The sequence below is a fragment of the Globicephala melas genome, chromosome 5 (assembly GCF_963455315.2).
Source record: "Globicephala melas chromosome 5, mGloMel1.2, whole genome shotgun sequence".
NCBI classification, from domain to species: domain Eukaryota; kingdom Metazoa; phylum Chordata; class Mammalia; order Artiodactyla; family Delphinidae; genus Globicephala; species Globicephala melas.
In genome coordinates, this window is record NC_083318.1 from 70,017,943 (window position 1) to 70,039,614 (window position 21,672).

General features: G+C 37.4%; 2 protein-coding genes across 3 annotated transcripts in view; one reads left to right on the plus strand and one right to left on the minus strand.

Moving 5' to 3' along the window:
• GABRB1 (gamma-aminobutyric acid type A receptor subunit beta1) overlaps positions 1-21,672 on the plus strand; it is a 398,553-nt gene that overhangs the window by 238,651 nt on the left and 138,230 nt on the right. The window lies entirely within an intron of this gene.
• COMMD8 (COMM domain containing 8) overlaps positions 1-21,672 on the minus strand; it is a 273,266-nt gene that overhangs the window by 91,724 nt on the left and 159,870 nt on the right. Inside the window, exon 6 of one of the 2 annotated variants that reach the window (XM_060299298.1) lies at positions 11,223-11,273. The exons of the other annotated variant lie outside the window; for it this stretch is intronic. Within the exon in view, the coding sequence (XP_060155281.1) occupies positions 11,238-11,273 (36 nt within the window). The 3' untranslated portion in view covers positions 11,223-11,237. Of the gene's footprint in view, positions 1-11,222; positions 11,274-21,672 lie in introns of those variants that run through there. 2 annotated transcript variants of the gene reach the window in all.

The following is a 21,672-nucleotide window of genomic DNA, read 5'->3' on the forward strand; positions in this document are numbered from 1 at the left end:
AGAACACAACTAAACAGTAAGGGAGGCAGGAATTAGAAATCCCACAGTCTGACTCTAGGTACCAGTCTTCTAGAGCGCTCTGTAGAAGCGCTGTAGAAGGGGACAAGGACGAGGGGAGAGAAGGATTGGTAAGAAGTGTCTTCTCTCTCCTATTTTGGAACTGAGTGCAGAGAAGGGCAAAGAAGGGTCATCTAGTTAAATAGATTTCTGCAAATCAAGAAAATCTAAGCATCTGAAAAGAGACTGGTGAAAATTCATTCTTTGACTTCCTGACCAGTTCATCCTAATTGGGAAAGAAAAGAAGACTCTCCAGTCAGTCCTCAACACCTTTATATGAGAGCAACAGTTTGTTTAAAAATAGGATCTAAAGTACCGCCATCCATTACAAAGATATTAAGTGGCAGCCCTTGCTTTTCTCAATCTCACACCTCACTCCGGTGCCTGCCCCTTCCATCAGCAAGACAAGCAATTAAAATAACGTGGTGAACAAAGTGAGACAGGATGGGGTCAAAGCTCCTGCAAGGTTTCTGAAAAGGCTGTTTAAACTAACAACCTGTACATGATGTAGGTGACAATTTTTTAACGGGTGAAAGTACAGTTAGAGGATGAAAAGCAGCACTTTAGAATATATTCTTTTATTCTCTCACGTTCATGTCCTGTTCAGTTAAAAGAACTCATTTTCTTGCACTGTGAGGTATCATATTCCCGATTATGGAGTGTCATATACAGTGATATATACAGTTATATGTAACGAAAGTTAATATACATGAAATCATCAGAAAACAGATGGATGTTCAACTTTCCAGAACAGATTAGAATTGTTAATCAGAGTTCAGAGAAGAGTGAGTGCAGTCATAGCCAAGATAAAGTTCCACAGGCTTGTGATAGTTTTCTTAACGATATAATCCTGTCCTAACCATAGATAAGTTTAGATTATGTACCTACCATTTTACATTTAAATATATTAGTTCTTTAACCCAGAAATCAAAAGCTGTGAGGATGTTGCTATTAAATTAAATGTTAGATATTGAAAAATGACAATTGTGACCACCACTGAGAAAATAGTAAGGACTTGAGAAAATGAGAAGAAATGAAAGTTACTAGATGTAAATCATCTAATTTTTCTAAGAAAATTGCAAAGTGACAACAAATACATACACAATACAAAAGAAGTTCCAAAATTCAAAAGAATGACAATATACTGATCAAAACTTGATTCCCTAATGAATTACAATATTTTGCATATTTTTTGTGCACAAAAAAATTCGATATCCTACAAAACCACTGTGATAATCACAATATATATATTGTCATAAACAGTTCAGTTTCTTTTCTCAGAAAGTGTCTTATTAAATTGGAAATGAGTGATACACCAATGCAGTGCAACATCTAGATCTCTTGCCTCTAAGCCCAGGGTAATTATCACTTTAGTAAATTTCTATTCTAACAAATTACACAGAAACAATTAATAAAATGCCTTAGTTCCCATACCCTACCTAACTTTCTGCCTGCTCCTTTAGCTCTAATCAAGTGAATCTATTCCAGGTCATGCCTATATGCAGTTGACTACTTAAGTGGACTGCAGCCTTGAACAGGACTTTCACTGCTGCCATTGATGTGATCAGTTCAGTCCCCACAGCCAAACTGCTCATGCAGCAACAGATATCCACCTTTGAGACAGCCACATTTAACAATCCCAGCATGCCTTTATTTACTTTCAGCCACAGATAAGTCTGACCCTCACACTGGGTAGGAGCTTTTCTCAGGCTAGAACGATGGATGTACAGTTAACCCGAAATTCTAAAGTTAATGGTTTGGATGATCCACTGTGTTTATAAACATAAACACAGCAAATAAGGGGAAAAAACCCACAAAAATTGTAAGAATAGTGAACAAACCAAACCTGGTCTCAAAAGTAACAAGTAATTTTTTCTGCAATAATTTTAAGGTATGTTTGTATATTAGAAATAGCTAATGTTTATGTACTCTTTTATGAGCAAGGCACTGTTCCAAATTTTGTGGGTTTTGTCATTTATTATCTTATTCAATCTTTTCAACATCCTAATTTTTTTTTCATTTATTGTTTCATTCAGTCTACTCAACATCCTACAAAGTAGGTATTATTAGCACCAATATATATTGAGGCTATAGAAGGTTAAATAATGTGTTCAAGGTCACATCACAAGTGGCTGGGGCTGGATTTAAACCCAGGACTGAAAGGTGCCAGAGGAACATTGGGTTTAAGTACTGCAAACCTCCCCAGTCATTGCTGAAGCCACCACCACTCCCCTTCTGGTGATATGCACGCCACTTCCTTAATATTCTGAACCCCATCTCCTACCAAACCTTACAGAAAGGTTGACATTTATTCCAAATTATAAATAATGGGAAGGAGCTTAAATGATTAATAAGAATCAAATTTTTAAGGCAAAATTAAATCTGATGTGAAGCATGGATAAAGAGATTTAATGAAGACAAGGGAGATTTCATTGAACTCTTAAAATGACCCATTAGGTGGTCACCTTCTCTGGTATGAGAACTAGTAAAAAGGTCACCATGAAGCGCAGATGATTTATTTTCTTGGAAAGGGCAGAGACCAGTCAATGCATGTTTGACTCAGGACTTCACTTTGAAAGCATCCTAAATATCAAACCACTAAATCATTTCAAAAATGTGGATTTTTTTTCGAATTCTGGTTAAATATGGAGAAATGAACATAGGAGTTTATTTCTGCCCACTCTTTTAATATTACCAAAATGAAAGAGGAGAAATAAAACAGTAAAAATCTGCAATGACGAAACAAACAAACAAAAATCTGGAGAGGAGACAACAGCAGGAAGGAAGAAAAGAATATGGACAAATGTTTTGTAGGTAGGAAGTTGATGAAGGATAGCTTACTGGCTTAGCTGTGAAGAGAAAACTAAATTCTATGTGTCTCTACAAAGACATAATGATGAAGCAAAAGATACATCCCTCAGAACCCAAAATTTACTTGAGAATGGTGCACAGTGTTCCATGAAATGTCAGGTAAAGCTTGGGGCTAAAGAAAGCAGAGTAGGTGGAAAAGCTTCATAAAGAAGAGTTAGACACAGATTTCTTCCTGCAAATTTTGCAGCCAAGCAAATATCCATCCCCAACTTTCAAAGGCCAGAAAGTTTTATGCTCTCAAGAAAATGAACGAGAGAATTTAGACTCCTGATCCCCATGTGATGCCACAATGAGGTACTAAACAGAAAGCAGGGAATTAAATAAAAGTCTCCAGTTTCACGCTGGAACTCCCAGCTCCATTCTCACACTTCTGCTCATAGACCACAACATCCCAGAGTATATATACTGCTTAAGGACTTGTCTCTGAAAAAATTCAGAGGAAACTTAAAGTTAGTAACACTTGCCAAAATGCAAGTCTCAAATGCAGACCATTAGCTGAGAAGCCATGCCCCTCTTTTCAGTGCCTCACTCTTAAAATGAACAAATAGCAAAGAGTAAGAGTAACATCAATATGAAGAAATCCTTTTACATCAGAGACAGAAGAGAGATACGGAAATTAGAAGAAAACAGACAGTACAAGGGACAGAAAATAATTACAAAAAGAGAGGTATTTAAGAAGAGATTGTGGGCTTCCCTGGTGGCGCAGTGGTTGAGAGTCCGCCTGCCGATGCAGGGGACACGGGTTCGTGCCCGGTCCGGGAAGATCCCACGTGCCGCGGAGCGGCTGGGCCCGTGAGCCATGGCCACTGAGCCTGCGTGTCCGGAGCCTGTGCTCCGCAACGGGAGAGGCCACAACAGTGAGAGGCCCGCGTACCGCAAAAAAAAAAAAAAAGAGATTGTATTCATAAGACACAAATGGGATGCTATTTTTTAAAGAACAGAAAGATAACTAATGTAAAAATTTTATAGCTCTTGGGAAAAAAATATCAGTAAAAGAGTAGAGAGGACATCCAAGAAAACCTCAGAGAAAGTGGAATAAAAAGCAAAAAAAAAAAAAAAAAAAGGATGAGAGAGAAAAAAGCAAATTCGAGTGTTAAGAGGCCAACCATCAAAACAATTGTTCCATAGAGAATGAAAACAAATAGAAGGAAGGAAATTATCAAATTAATTCAGGAAAGTTTCAAAGATTGGAAAAAATTAGTTTTCAGGTTGAAAGAATCCCCCAAATTCCCAGATCAGTTAATAAAAGAGACCCACTCCAAAGCCCACCAGAATGAAATTACAGCCTCTTGGAGATGGAATTCCTGAGAGCTCCTGCGAAGGAAGTTTAAGTCACATGCAAAGAATAAGGATCAAAGTGGCATCTGACTTCTCATAGGCAAAAGTAGAATCTAGAGTTACTAGTGGAGATGTACCTTAAAAATTCTGAGGGGAAATGATTTCACCTTCTAAGTATAATAAATCATCTATCAGATATAAAAGTAGAAAAACAAAATTTTCTGATATTCAAGACCTAGAAAAATTTACCTTCATCTGTATACATTTTTAGACTGTTGCTATAGCTCTTGCTATAGCAGAATGAAATAACTAAAATAATAAAACAAAGTACTAATAATAGCAATAGTAATAACAGTAATAATTTAGATGGTAATAATAATTTCAAAGAAACACGTGCAATATAAGTGAGATTATAGAACCTAACAGGAAAGACTAAATGAAGTGTGAGAAGTCTGAAAATGCCTGGTTTGTGCCAAACTGGAAAGCAACCAGCCTACACTGAACAAAAAGAGTTGGGGGAGGGGATGACTGGGATGTGGGCATGGAGTGGGGGGCACTGGTTGAGTATTTTAAAATAGTATAAATATTAATGTGACAAACTGTAACGGAATTTGAAAAAATATAAAAACAGAAGAATTTTTAAAATGAGGCAATTAGTAAATCAAAGAGGAACGCAACTTGTACAAGAAAAGAAATACAATTATGGTACGTTGTTCATTGGTTCACAGTGAACAATACTTTTATAAGCATAATAATAATAATACAAACACTAACCTCTAATTTAAACTGATGTATATATGAATATATATACATATATATATAAATTATGTGGACAAATAAAAAATAATGGAGGTGGGTATAAAAAAGCTAAATAGTCAACTATGATAAAAGGAAGGCAATAGAAAATTAAATAGTAGTAAAAATATATAAACTTATATTATACCATGTAATATATATAAATCAATAAATAACTATGTAAATATAAATATTATTTGGTGTTTTTCATTAGTTCCTGTCACAGAGCTTCAAAAAATCCTTGGAATTGCCTGAGTGATAGGAGTGTATTTTGTTATTCATATAAAGCCTTTTTCACTCATACTTGAGTTTATGCTAATGAGGTTGGATTCCTAAATTGCTTCCGGATGGGGGCTGGTTGGCAGAAAAAACAACCAGGTGACTAGGGCACTGGAATTTTTACTCCCATCTCACAACCTCCAGAAATTCAGTTCAATCATGTAGCCAGTGACATTAACCAATCATGCTTCATAACGAAACCTTGGTAAAACTCTGGACGATGAGGCTCAGGGAGTTTCTGGGTTGGTGACCATATCAATGTGCTGGGAGGGTGGCACACCCAGACTCTACTAGGAGAGGGCGTGGAGGCTCTGGGTCCTCCCTTCTCCCTCCACAAGACTTTACCCCATTCACCTCTTCCATTCGGCTGCTCTTGATTTGTATTCTTTATAATAAAACTGTAATTGTAAGTACAGCACTTCCAGTAATTCTGTAAGTTGTGCTAGCAAATTTTCAGACCTGATGGAGGGTTATGGAAACTTCCAAATTTGTAGCCAAACAGGAAGAAGTGTGGGGGGCTTGGGGACATCCAGGACTTGCAGTTGACATCTGAAAGTGGGAGCAAGTGGGAGCAGTCTTGTGGGACTGAGCCCCTCAACCTGTGAGGTCTGTACTAACTCCAGATTCAACTGAATTGTGAGACATTAAGTTGGTGTCAGAGAATTGCCTGTGGAAAGACAGTAATAGAAGCATAATATTTAGAATATTAAAGTTAGTACCAGAAGAAAAAGCTAAAATGGTTCAAAGTTATTTCTCTAGAGAGCTAGTTTAAAGGATGGAAAAGAGTGGGCAGAAGCTGCTTTATTTCCTTAAAATCTTTTAATTTTTTTTTCACTATGTGCATGTATTACATTGATAAAAATGAAATTTGATTTAAATAAGAATTAACTCATTTCTAAGAAGTGAGAATATCATTTTATTTTATTATTCACTAAGCTCTTCAAATCATAATGCCTGTTACTTAGCCATTCATTCATTTGTACCATATTTACTACCTGACATTCTGTGCTCAATGCGGAACAAGAAGATTTTTGGAGTGTGTCGTTTGATTGAGAAGAGCCACATGAAAAAAGTAAGAGAATAAATGCAGAACAATATATACTATAATATTAAAACACAATATAATCATTATTATCAACTGCCAGGAGTAGGGCATCTTTCCTACTAGGCAAATTTTCATAACATGTATTGGCATAACGTGATTGATTAGTGAATACAATTTACAGTACACAGATTATGATTTATTATTACATAAAAGTCTTCCAAAATTATCAAAATATGTGTATAAAAAATCATTTTATGAGTATAGGAAAACATGTTTCATAAAAAACATGAACACAAGCTATTTTATTTTCATGCCTAGCTTCTCATTTGGCATCCACTTTTTAGTTTTATATTAGAATTGTGATCTGTGCTACAATTTGTTTTTATGGTTTCCAAAATAATTGAATTTGGTCTGGTCTTATGCAGTCTTCAAGGTTTACTCAGTGACATTTAAGTTGCTTTCTTTTTTATCCATTTGCATCAGTCAGTTTACTACTTTTAGTTTTCAAGAATGTACAAATGTATTTTTCTTCACTATTTAAATTCCCGGAAAAAAGATAACTCTGCTATGGCAAAGCTGAAACCTCCTAATTCCCAACCTCTTTGGCCCCACTGAAAGAGTGGTTTTCGTTATGCACTTTTTTATTAACTTGAGGTTTCTTTGGCAAGCATCATTGCTTGAGTGCAGAACAAACATTCAAATATTTAAGAACAAAAAGCAGATAATGAAATAATGGGTCATGATTAGATAATGAAAACCACTGTGTCAGTCCAACAAATTTTGTCAACTTGTCTCATTTAATTGCATCCAATGAGAGGTAGGGTCCAGTGAGGTCTAGGGCTGGGGCGGAAATTTGGGCAACATCCAATAGTTGAGGTAACTGGTAATGATGCTACCTTATAGCCAGATGCACCTCGTTCTTCCATGGTCATTTTCCCCACTTTGTTTTCTGTTGTCTCTTTTTATTCTTCTTTGTTTCCCATTACTCCTGTCTTCCCCCCATGCCTTTATCCTGCCAAACATATTTATTTAGCATGTATTGTGGTCAGGGCTGATAAGCAGTATACATGTATTAACTTATTAATCCTCACTACAGCCCTATGGGATAGGTGTTATTGGTAATTTCCATTGTACTAATAAAGAAACCAAGAGACAAGATGAACTCCCCAAATTCACATAGCTGGAAATCCCACATTCTTGATGATTACATTATACTTAATTGTTACTTATACACTACTTAACAAGCCAGATGCTGTAAGGTACCGGTACCCTTGTCAGCTGCCTCCCCCATACACAAACAAGGCTTTCTGTGTCTGGTGACACTTAAAGAAGCCCAACAAATTCCAGTTTTAACTAGTTACTCAAAGTGGTCAGTCTATTGCTGCAATGCCATTGTTAGTTTTCCAATTTTCCTCTGTATTCTTAGACGACTTCTACCTTCCAAAGCAATGTGAAGGGTTGTTGCAGATGTATAAGAGGAAAAAGTCAGATTTGCTGGATCTGAATTTACCCATGTGACCTGGCTGTTTTGGTTTTAGCCTTAGGGTGCCTTTTTCCTAAAGCTTACCTGTGCTTTATAAGCTGGTGTGGGCAGACTGTTGCTCCTAAAATGAGGAATAATTCCTGCCTATTAGCAAGTGAGTTTACCTCCAGGAAACCATTGAAAGTCAGTACAAATCAGAAGAGTTTCAGCAGGAGCCTAAATTAACCTGCAGGAGCCTTTCAGAGCTGCTGGCAGTATTACTCCCAAGCACAACAAGGTCATCCCAGTCACAATTTTGGCTCTGCTTCTAAAGTGGGAATGATTTTTGAAAGAGAAACTGCCTGTTGCTTTATGTTGTGGAAAAGGGAAAAAAAAAAAAAACCATTAAGACAATGTGACTAATCAAGGGCTAGAAGACTTGAAAACAGAAGTTTTCTGATTAGTAATGCAAAGCTGGGATCATGTCTTCTTGTGTTTGACAAAGTGGGGAACATAAAATACTGCTAACCTATTCAGCTAGCTAAAAAGGTTTCCATGACAACTGTGGGAACTTGGAACATTTGGTACTCTTGTCTTCAAAAATAACCTTGTCGTATAGGCAAGAGATTGTTAAAAGCACTAACCCACCTCACCTTTCTAGTCCAAGGTAACTACCTTACAATTATCTTGGTCTCTTACTAACCTGGAAAAAACTTCAAATGGTCTGTTTACCCTACAGCATAGGAATAAAAATTCAGATAACTAGCCCAGGATAAACTGTGTTTAACCTCAGCAGTTTATAGCCTTTTATTATGCACTCAGTTTTTCCAGAGGAAAGTGAACTTACTTCTGTGCAAGGAATTATAGATATAAAGGTGGTTCCTTCTCTCCTTTTAAAGCAAATCAAGATGAAAATAGAAAATATAGTTATCTTTAATAAAAAAAATTTCCTGAAAAACCAGCAACACATGCTCATGATAGATAATATAGGAAATATAGAAAAAAGCTAAGGAAATATCCATTATCTTACAACCCAGAGAGCCTAACCATTGTTAAATATTTTATATATTCTCTTTTAGTGTTTATATCATATCTCTATTTTGTTTGTTCATTTTTTTAACTGAACCGTTCTTTAAGTTTGGCCCACAGAGATAATGGAGGGTATATAATAAGCAAAAACAAAAACAAAAAGACACGTAGTAGATAATCACTTGGGTGGCAGTGCCTCTAAGACTGACTCCATAAAGAACCAAAACAATAGCTTCATGAATATTCAGATGTAATTAACCTATCTCATCTGAGCATTGGCATTCATATTTCTCTAGAAAGAGGCTCTGATTGGTCCATTGGCCATTATCCAATACGGAGCATCTCTTTACCTGGCTTACTCCATCCTTGCCCAGGTCACATGTTTAGTTTCAGATATCACAAATGGCAAAAACTCCAGACACCTCACGGACCATTTCAGCTTTCCTTGTGCAGAAGGGAATCTCAAAGGCCCTTTACCAGTATACCTTATACACAATTTTATATCCTTTTTTCCTCCTGAGATTTGTCATCAATGGAATTTCAGGAGTAGAACTGTAGAAGTAGTTCACCCCATGTGCAACCAATAAGGGAGTGGGAAGGGCATTGTAGAGAAATTAAAAGTAATGATTAGTAAATAAAACCAATTAAAATTTAGCCTGCTTTATATTATCACAATGCTCCAGCAATTCTAAATATCAGGAATAAAATACTTCTCCAAAAATATGTTTTGTTGGTCTAATTTCTAAAGAATTAGTGCAGACACTGATGGGTTTTACTTATATAATATATATATTTAAGCTTCAAATTAGCACATTTTAGTTCTTACACTTTAACTTTGTGACCTACATGGGAATTAATTCAAAGGACTCCTTGTGTAGTCCATGACAGAGGATTAGCTACTGTGCTCCTCTCCTCCCAAAAGTAAGTTTCATAGGGTTCAGAATCATTTGAGCTCACTTCGAGGGTAGTTCATGTATTCAAGTCTTATGTCCTATACACCCCTGCATTTAGACAATAGATTTAAAATAAACAGTTGTGGCACAGTGGTTGTAAAGATAAAGTAATAGAACTTGAGTTACTTCAGGTCTGTCATTCTATGTGCAAATCATCCTCTGAAACAGGGAATTCAGTCTTCGGGAAGTATTTCTCCATGTGCTTTTGCCCACTTCCTTCCAAAGAAATACTTTAAAAATATTAATTTATTACTTTTCTTTTTTGTACTATAATATTCACTTTTTAAATTCTGTTTTGGTCTATTTTCTATATTGGTATGTAATCACATGAAGAGTTCAAGATTAGAAGAATTTTACTATTCATATATATGTTTTTAGTAGTACATGACAGCTGTATTGCATAATACATGCTGAAAGACCATCATCTGTAAATCATGCTTATAAATTAATGTGTAAAATATTCTCCATTTTTCCGACAGCCAACAAGTAGAGCAACCCCTACCTATGCAATACCCTTATTATCTAGTTAAATGGTTCCAAAATATATGGAATAAACTGTGAGCACGTTCTATATTCATTAACTGGGATCAGACACGATGTTGTTGAGAAAAAATTGCAAAGGAAAAGCAAACAAGATATAATGCAGACAAAGGCATATCATGAAAAACATGACAGAATACTAGCATATCTTTTTCTAAAAACTTACCTTTTAACTATTTACAACAAAACATACAATATTCTAAGCAATCTAACAGCATGAACTTGTTTTAAAACTCTTGAGGTAAATTAACACGATTTTTCAAATCAGGGCAAGAGACACACAGGTTTGTATACATTAACCCAATTGGCACACGAAGTAGTGAGGAAAACAGGATTTCCAGCTGGACTACAGACTGAGACAACTTATTCTTAAGCACGAGCACCCACCCAGGGAGGACACATTACATAATAATACAACTAATATCAGGAGTTTAGAAAAAAAACCTCAAAGGAGATGCAAGAAGAAGTCAGCTGTGTTAAGTACTAAGGATATTCAGCCATCCCTCCAGGAAATGATTTCTGAGTCATCACAGTGGCAGATGGTGACATAGGTCCTGTCCTGAGAATGTTGTCCAACAGTTCAACAGAGGGATCATTTCTACAGTGTGAGTGATGTGGAAGGTGGAGGGATGGGTGAAGGAGTGCTGTGGAAACCATGGAAAGCAAGTTCCTGTAGGTCTCCACCGTCACGTCCCTGTACAACGTCCTCTGAGCAGGGTCCAGGCATTCCCACTCCTCCTGAGTGAATTCGATGGCCACATCCTCAAAAGTCAACCATTCCTGAGAAAGAGTCCTTCCAGACTTTAGTTCTTTCCTCTTCCTCCTCTTCTGGGCATATTCCTTAGGCAACATGATTCTTTAGCAGTCAATGCTCCGCTCTGTGACCTTGGCCTATTCATATTTCTTTTCTGGCCATTGTTACTGTTTGTTACATTTCATGATTATTACTGAAAATAATTTTGTCCTGTAGAGGAGGAAGGGTATTCGACTCATTCCAGATGTCTAATATTCAAGAGAGTCCACTGTCTATCATATTTTAAGCATTTAATCATAAAAAGTATTCATTATAAATGCTATTCTACTATAATAATATTCCTTTATCCAGATATACCAAAACTTATTTAACTATTAATCTATTATTGGACTATTAGCACTTTTATAAATAGTGCTATATTGAATTTCTCTGTACACATTTTATTTCTACTTTCTGACTTTGCCTCAGTCTAATTTTATGAGACTGCTTATAGGCAGTAAACAGAGCCAGAAACCGGGACAAGAGCACCACAATCGATTATCCACAAACTAGACGATGTGAATCATCACTGCAGTGAACTTTAGCTTATTCAATACTTAATTATCCACAAGCTGAGTATCCATAATTTATATTACCTACCTACAGCATCCTAGAAAAACACAAAAATACGAAAACAAAAAAATCTTATGGTGCATTGTCTTTAAAAAGCCTTAAGAATCTTTTTCATATATGCATCAATTATTTATGTGCAGTATTCTTTTTTTTTTACTTGTATAGTTTCAGTTTTTATTTTTTTTACATCTTTATTGGAGTATAATTGCTTTACAATGGTGTGATAGTTTCTGCTTTATAACAAAGTGAATTAGTTATACATATACATATGTTCCCATATCTCTTCCCTCTTGCATCTCCCTCCCTCCCACCCTCCCTATCCCACCCCTCTAGGTGGTCACAAAGCACTGAGCTAATCTCCCTGTGCTATGCGGCTGCATCCCAGTAGCTATCTACCTTACGTTTGGTAGTGTATATATGTCCATGCCTCTCTCTCGCTTTGTCACAGCTTACCCTTCCCCCTCCCCATGTCCTCAAGTCCATTCTCTAGTAGGTCTGTGTCTTTATTCCCATCTTACCCCTAGGTTCTTCATGACATTTTTTTCCCCTTAGATTCCATATATATGTGATAGAAAGATATATATATCTTTCTGACTTACTTCACTCTGTATGACAGACTCTAGGTCCATCCACCTCACTACAAATAACTCAATTTCGTTTCTTTTTATGGCTGAGTAATATTCCATTGTATATATGTGCCACGTCTTCTTTATCCATTCATCCGATGATGGACATTTAGGTTGCTTCCATGTCCTGGCTATTGTAAATAGAGCTGCAATGAACATTGTGGAACATGACTCTTTTTGAATTATGATTTTCTCAGGGTATATGCCCAGTAGTGGGATTGCTGGGTCATATGGTAGTTCTATTTGTAGTTTTTTAAGGAACCTCCATACTGTTCTCCATAGTGGCTGTATCAATTCACATTCCCACCAGCAGTGCAAGAGTGTTCCCTTTTCTCCACACCCTCTCCAACATTTATTGTTTCTAGATTTTTTGATGATGACCATTCTGACTAGTGTGAGATGATATCTCATTGTAGTTTTGATTTGCATTTCTCTAATGATTAATGATGTTGAGCATTCTTTCATGTGTTTGTTGGCAATCTGTATATCTTCTTTGGAGAAATGTCTATTTAGGTCTTCTGCCCATTTTTGGATTGGGTTGTTTGGTTTTTTGTTATTGAGCTGCATGAGCTGCTTATAAGTTTTGGAGATTAATCCTTTGTCAGTTGCTTCATTTGCAAATATTTTCTCCCATTCTGAGGGTTGTCTTTTCGTCTTGTTTATGGTTTCCTTTGCTGTGCAAAAGCTTTGAAGTTTCATTAGGTCCCATTTGTTTATTTTTGTTTTTATTTCCATTTCTCTAGGAGGTGGGTCAAAAAGGATCTTGCTGTGATTTATGTCATAGAGTGTTCTGCCTATGTTTTCTTCTAAGAGTTTGATAGTTTCTGGCCTTACATTTAGGTCTTTAATCCATTTTGAGCTTATTTTTGTGTATGGTGTTAGGAAGTGTTCTAATCTCATACTTTTACATGTAGCTGTCCAGTTTCCCCAGCACCACTTATTGAAGAGGCTGTCCTTTCTCCACTGTACATTCCTGCCTCCTTTATCAAAGATAAGGTGACCATATATGTGTGGGTTTATCTCTGGGCTTTCTATCCTGTTCCATTGATCTATCTTTCTGTTTTTGTGCCAGTACCATACTGTCTTGATTACTGTAGCTTTGTAGTATAGTCTGAAGTCAGGGAGCCTGATTCCTCCAGCTCCGTTTCTCGTTCTCAAGATTGCTTTGCCTATTCGGGGTCTTTTGTGTTTCCATACAAATTGTGAAATTTTTTGTTCTAGTTCTGTGAAAAATGCCAGTGGTAGTTTGATAGGGATTGCATTGAATCTATAGATTGCTTTGGGTAGTAGAGTCATTTTCACAGTATTGATTCTTCCAATCCAAGAACATGGTATATCTCTCCATCTATTCGTATCATCTTTAATTTCTTTCATCAGTGTCTTATAATTTTCTGCATACAGGTCTTTTATCTCCTTAGGTAGGTTTATTCCTAGATATTTTATTCTTTTTGTTGCAGTGGTAAATGGGAGAGTTTTCTTAATTTCACTTTCAGATTTTTTCATCATTAGTGTATAGGAATGCAAGAGATTTCTGTGCATTAATTTTGTATCCTGCTACTTTATCAAATTCATTGATTAGCTCTAGTAGTTTTCTGGTAGCATCTTTAGGATTCTCTATGTATAGTATCATGTCATCTGCAAACAGTGACAGCTTTACTTCTTCTTTTCCGATTTGGATTCCTTTTATTTCCTTTTCTTCTCTGATTGCTGTGGCTAAAACTTCCAAAACTATGTTGAATAATAGTGGTGAGAGTGCGCAACCTTGTTTTTGTTCCTGATCTTAGTGGAAATGGTTTTAGTTTTTCACGATTGAGGATGATGTTGGCTGTGGGTTTGTCATATATGGCCTTTATTATGTTGAGGAAAGTTCCCTCTATGCCCACTTCCTATGTGCACTATTCTTGAACATTTCCATCTATCATGTTATACAGAGGCTCTGCCGAATAATATCCTCCCAAGCAGCTCCTAGTCATCTAGGACCTCCTAATCTGCTATATTTATTCATGTTTCAATGCACAAGCTAAATAAGAAATTGGCACGATGATTTGCGGGGCTATGGATACTAGGCTTTGTTCTTAAACTTGGAGTCAGGCAACATTTCTCCAGGTAGTTTATTTCTTACCAAACTTAAGAGCAGAATATAAGGAGAATCTGATTTATACCCACACCAAAAAAGCAGCCCTGCCCTAAAATCACAATGCAGTGCATTTGGAAGAGGATTGTTCTGTGAGAGACAGGGCAAAGCCATGGTTAAGAGTTTGGCTCTAGTGTCAGACTGCCGGAGTCTGAATCCCACTAGTTGGCTGGTTGGATGACCCTGGGCTAGTCAGGGGCTTTGCTAGGCTCTGGAATAAAAGAATAAACAAGTTATAGTCACTGCCTGCCTGATGGAAACTAACAGCTTTGAGAAAGAGTCAGATAATTAAAAGAACATTATATAAAAGAATGCAGTCAAGTCATCCCCTCCAGCCTCAGGTTATCTGCTAGTTATTATTATATTATTATTGAGATTGATGTTACCTCCCACAGAAGAGTAAGTCTCTTTGAAAGCAGACCATAGATGAACAAACATTAAAGGTAGATTTCCTCTCTCTCTTCATATATATATATATATATATATATATGTATGTATATATATACGTATATGTGTATACATATACGTATATATGTATGTATAGGTTTGTGGGTGTATATACACACATATATTGAAAATAGATTCTTTCTACACATGCATATACATAATACACACTTATATACATACAAACATTTACATACATACATAAATGTATTTTTTCCTTCAGGAAAAATGGATGGATGCTCCCATCATCCCCCTTTCCTATGTGGCCCTCTTCTTCATTATTTTTCTCCTTCTTGTTCAGCCAAGAGTAGCTGACTCAAATCCAAATTCAACCTCTTGCCAGTTTTCTGACCTCTGCCAAATTTACTTGACTTCACGTAGCCTCAGTTTCTCCATCTGTAAAATATCATCTCATAAGGATTTTATGCAGATTATAAGCAATAATATATGTCAAATGTTTAAACCTAATGCCAGGCACACAGTTAAGAATTCAGTTAATGTGAGTTGCTCTTACAATTAGTATGTAAATTACCTCAGTCAGTATAAGATCATCCATAGTCTTGGAACTCATTATTATTACACTCCCTCTGGGATCTTACAATTATTAGAGAACAGTTATTGACTATTTAAAGGGAATATAGGGCTTCCCTGGTGGCGCAGTGGTTGAGAGTCCGCCTGCCGATGCAGGGGACACGGGTCCGTGCCCTGGTCCAGGAAGATCCCACATGCCGCGGAGTGACTAGGCCCATGAGCCATGGCCACTGAGCCTGCGCGTCTGGAGCCTGTGCTCCGCAACGGGAGAGGCCACAACAGTGAAAGGCCTGCGTACCACAAAAAAAAAAAAAAAAGGGGGACTTCCTTGGTGGCACAGTGGTTAAGAATCCGCCTGCCAATGCAGGGGACACGGGTTCGTGCCCCGGTCCGGGAGGATCCCAAATGCCGAGGAGCAACTAAGCCCGTGTGCCACAACTACTGAGCCCGCGCACCACAACTACTGAAGCCCACGCACCTAGAGCCCATGCTCTGCAACAAGAGAAGCCACCACAATGAGAAGCCCGCGCACCGCAACAAGGAGTAGCCCCCGCTCGCCGCAACTAGAGAAAGCCCGCATGCAGCAACGAAGACCCAACGCAGCCAAAAATAAATAAATAAAATAAATAAAAACAAAGGGAATATAAAATTATCTATGCAAGGAAGGGATTATTTTCTATGGCTATCTATGAACTACTAGATATAGCAGACTGGTTCCAATCACTGCACGTTGCCTAGATAAGGAGTTCTTTTCTCCATACACCCTCATCACCCCTAGAAGTGTCACATGACTCCAGTGCTCAATTCCAGCATGTGGAGAAGATTATTACACATCCAAGGAAGCCAAATGGAGGGTCGAGCAAAGTCTTAGGCACATAGGCAGGCATCGCTTCTACAGGAAATTTAAAAGACGGTACACTGGCTGTTCTCACTGCAGAATTCTCACCAGTGGGAGAAGAGAAGGGGAACTGAAAGCCTGGGCTTTGTCCATGTCCACTCACAAGGCCATGGTGTCTCATCATCAGTGCTGCTGGCCAACTCGACGTACTATGTGGTGCTTAGGGATCCTTCCTTTTGACCTACCTGCTGTCCAAATGGCCACCCCCATTCAGCTAAAGAAGATTGCTTTTTCAGTCTAGGGAAGGAGGTCAAAAACCAGATTAGGTAGGTTTTCATGTCATACTTGACATAAAGCCTTTGAAAAGTCCAAGAGCTGAAAATTTGACAATTTTGTTCTCTGGATCTATTTTGACAACTTCCTTTTAGGCCAATGAGTGGTTCACATCCAGCTACCTGGGCAAAGGAGTGAGGAAGGACTTCAGAGTACATTGAAGCACATACAGAAAAATCCACAAGGGTACATTTGACATTTATTTCCTCTTTACATCTATAGCAAGTTACCCTTGGTAAGAGAGCAACAGAAAAGCAAGCATTCCAGAGTGGTCTAGCCCCCTTGTAACCAATCCCACCCCTAGTCCAACTGCAAATGCAGTGCTTAAATAGTCACCACATTGCTGGGGCAGGGAAGAGGTGAAGGGTTATATTAGGAGAGGCAGTCTCTAGTAGTGACTAAGACCACGTACTCTGAAATCAAAAAGATCTGGGTTCCAATCCTCCTTCAGCTACTTACAAACTAAGTAACCTTGGGTAAATTACTCAACCTCTCTAAGCGATGGTTTCCTCAGTTGATAAAGTGGGTGTTGGTGATAGTTCTGAATTCACAAAACTATTCTGGGAACTAAATAATAATCAAGTCTTGGCATAAGGAAGCAATCAGCAGATGTTAGCTTCTGCTACTTTTAAGGGAGGTGAATGCAGGGAGGTTAAGTGAGGAAACTTCATGACACCTGTGCTCTGCTGTGTAGAGCCTGTGTTATTAGGTTTCCAAGATTTGGAAACCACTGGATGACTTGTCTAATGTCAGCAACCCGTTTTCGTTGTGCAGAATTCACATTTGCAGACCTCCCAAAACTGTTATAGAACAAAGCACATAAAAGATTCATGCACATTCGGCACTTACCTCCTGGATAACACTTCTCAGGGGATTGATTAAGGAATTTAATTTAAACTAACAGAACCAGTAGTATTTCTGCGGATCCCTTGTGTAACTGTGTTAGTGAACATAAATACACATGGACAGGCTTTGGGTACTCTGTGATTCTTACAATTATCTAGTTCAAAGGAAAGCAAACTGATTACCGCATGTGTGAAATGGAGAAAGAGAAAGTTCTGTTCTGTGTCAGCAGTAGGGGGAAAGGTGGTTTTGAAATATGAATGTCTTGCTACTTTTATCTGATGTGTTTTCAATGATTGTGTAAAGAGAATATCACCAAAATATGACACATGGAAGCAAATTGAGTGTGTATTTTTCTTCTCAAGTTGCTGTGTTCAAACTTTGACCAAAGTAATGCTAGCTAACATAACCCCTGAATTAGTATGTATGTCCAAGGGATTAAATGCTAAATAAATAATCCTTTCTTATATTTGGTTATCATGATATATTTAATAATTATGTCTAGCATTACATTGAAAGCAAAGGGTTTTTCTTTTTCAATAATAATCTTTCACAAAAACGTAATATATAAAATAAATAAAAAGCAGAAATTCTCTGGTTAAAGTGGAGGTTAGATGCCTGAAATTCTGGCCTTGTAGCCTCCCCATAAGTCCTCAGGAATATCCCCTGAAATGACCCTGTGTGATCCAAAGACTCAAAAGAACATAGTTTGAAAACAACGTGAGTGGTACATTACTTTATTACACACCTTCACACTATTTTATTTAAACTCACAAAAGTCCTGGGATATAAATCTTAACACCTTCATTTTACAGGTCAAGAAAGCAAGATTCAGAAGGGAAATATTTTTCAAGATCACTCAGTTTGTGAGTCTCAGCATTTTGGACTCAAAGCCAAATCTTCATGCTCTAAAGCAGGATTTCTTAACGTTTACACTACTGATGCTTGCAGCTGGATACCCTCTGTTCTGTGGGGATATCCTGCACATCATAGAATATTTAACAGCATACTTGGTTCTACTCATTAGAAGTCAGAAGTATACTGTCCCTGAAATGACAATCAAATATGTCTCCAGACATTACCAAAGGTCCCATGCACTGTGGTGAGGGGACAAAATGGCCCCAGGTGGAGAACCAGAGCTCTTAATCTGGTATGCATGGATCCCCAAAAAAGCCCATGGATAGAACTCTAGGGGTCCTTGAACTTGGCTGGGAAAGATTTGCATTTTTATTTTCACTTACCTCAATTAGAAATTTAACATTTCTTTCCATGATAAATGTAAGCAACAGACCTTAATAGAATTATCAGTACATGTGACTTTTTTTTTTTGCGGTACACGGGCCTCTCACTGTTGTGGCCTCTCCCGTTGCGGAGCACAGGCTCCGGACGCGCAGGCTCAGCGGCCATGGCTCACGGGCCCAGCCGCTCTGCGGCATGCGGGATCCTCCCGGACCGGGGCACGAACCCGTGTCCCCTGCATCGGCAGGCGGACTCTCAACCACTGCGCCACCAGGGAAGCCCAGTACTTGTGACTTTTAACCAAAAGAAAGCACTAATACACCAGATTTTCTATCTAATTACAATTATTGCAGGTAATTCAATGTATCATTGAAAATTTGAGTAAATGTCATGATATATTAAGTGAAAAAGGCAGTTTGCAAAGTACTATGCATAAGTATATTTTAGAAGTATTTTGTTTAAAAAAATCCTGGAAGGATATAGAACAGAGTGTTAATAGTTTTCTCTGAAAGGTGAGCTTATAGATAAAATTTCCAGTTTTGAGATTTTTGTATTGCTTGATTTTTACAACAAAAATGTATTATTTTTAAGTGTGAAAAATCAGTAAAATTTTTCTGCTTTTTAAAGAAAGAAAATTAGGGTAAATGACTCTACTGCTTCAAAATTATGCTGGATATTTGACCCACAGTCTGATCTTATTTAAGACATTACCAAAGAAGCATATATACTACTATTCTTCTTAAATTGTGTTAACTATATTTCACAATAATTGTTTGCCTTTGTAATCCTTTCTCTGCTTTTTTGCATCTATACCTTTTCTGAAAAGACATCCATAGATTTAACTTGACCGTAAAAGGGGTCCGTGACACACAAAGTTTACAAAGCCCTACTCTAAAGCTTCTACATCTTACCACTTATTTTTGGGAAGATGTGGTAAAGCTGTTTAGTGGCTCAGAGCATAGGCTGTATGCTACCGGCACTCAAATTACTGGCTGTAACCTTAACCAGATTAAATAACTCTAAATCTCAGTGTCTTCATCTGTAAAATGAGAATAATACTAGTATGTAGCTTATACTGGCTTTCATAAGGTTAATAAGTATTTAGTACAGTGTCTGGCACATAGTAGGCACTTAATAACTACAAGTTATCATTACTACTGCTTGAGTGTCATAACACGGCCTCTTCAGAAATAATTGTCTAGTAAGTATTTTGCCAGTAGCAGGGGCATTGATAAAGCACAGAAATCTCTGAAATATATGCCAGGGAATATAAAATACTTCGTGTCTCTCCTGGCCAGTGGTGATTAGCATTTTCCATTTGCAGCAGATATATAAGAAATTCATTTTCTTTAAGAAGGATTTGAAAGTGCTCAAAATTTCATTTGTTCCTAGACACAGTGAGGATGGAAACAGCATTTATTTCACAGTGCTGGGCTCGATGAGTGAGAACGCAGCAGGAACAATGACAACAGAAGTCAGCTGGGAATTGCTGGACTAGGTGGAACTTCAGTCCCCAAGTTTCTGCCTTTCGTCTGCACCTCAATTCCAATTACCAACAGACCCCTGCTCATCACTTTTCCATCCCTGCTAGATTTGCACTTGAAAGATTTTCTTTTCTCATGTGATGCCAATTCACGATAAATGCTCACAAAGGCATGACAATTTCAATTGCCAGACCATCTGGCTACTGGATATTTTACCGTGGTTTTTAGAGCCAAGAGCTTCACCAGTTGCCCTGTTTCTAAGGAAACAGAAGCTATGGTGACAATTCGTGACTCAGATGAACTGTCTCGCTGCTCATTAAAGACGGACTCTGGGGGTCAGCAAGCACAAGCTGTACTGGGTGTTCCTGCAGCCAGAGCACTGGCTACTATATTGCTCATTTTCATTATTCTTATTTGCATCTTCCCTTCTGAATTACTTGGGGAACCAAACTGAAATGTGATCTGCTCAAAGAAAAGTCCTTAATCTGCCCTCTTTCTCTGGGATGTTTGGAAGGATAGATGAATAGATGGATGGACTGATGGATGGATGAATTCAATCATTCAGTCAGTCAACAAACAAATACTGAGCATTTGAATATCAGGTCACTTCCATGCTTAAACATTTCAAGATAAAGTCCAAGTTCCTTAGTTTAGTAAATAAACAAACAAAACCCAATGATGGTCAAAGTGCAGCCACTCATTAATGAGTAAAACAAATTTAGTGGGTGATGGCAGGCATTTTTACAAATGAATGAAATAGAATAGAACAGAATAGAGCAAAGTGCATTATAAGTACATGCTGCTTCATGAAACTTTTCTTAAATATTTTTCGTGTGTTGTATTAAGTTGAAAGGTAAAATACATTTACTTTTTTAACCAATCAGATTAGTTAAAATTTATTTTTTTATTAATAAACTTTAATATTTAAAACAGTTTTAGATTTGCAGAAAGTTGAGTACAGAGTGTTTCTTTCCCAAATACTCCCTCTCCCCACAGTTTCTAATATTAATATCTTGATTAGTATGGTACATTCCTTTTTTTATATTTTTATTTTATATTGGACTATAGTTGATTAACAACGTTGTATTAGTTTCAGGTGTACAGAAAAGTGATTCAGTTATATGTATACATGTATCTATTTGCATTTCTTGTTGGAGAGCGAATTCAAAAAAAAGTTTGAAAGCCACTGGCTGCTAAAGCCCTTTGACCCACTTCCCAACCGCATCTCTAATTGCTACATCAAAATTCATTTTCTAATCATGCTGTACTGCTCCTGTTCTCTAACAGCACACATTCTTTTTTTTTCCATTTGCAAATCTCTTTTTTTTAAAAAAAAACACTAGTCCTTTTTTTTTTTAGTATTTATTTATTAATTTCTTTCTGGTCGCGTTGGGTCTTTGTTGCTGCACGCGGGCTTTCTCTAGTTGCGTCAAGCAGGGACTACTCTTCGTTGCGGTGCACAGGCTTCTCATTGTGGTGGCTTCTCTTATTGAGGGGCACGGTCTGTAGGCGCGCGGGCTTCAGT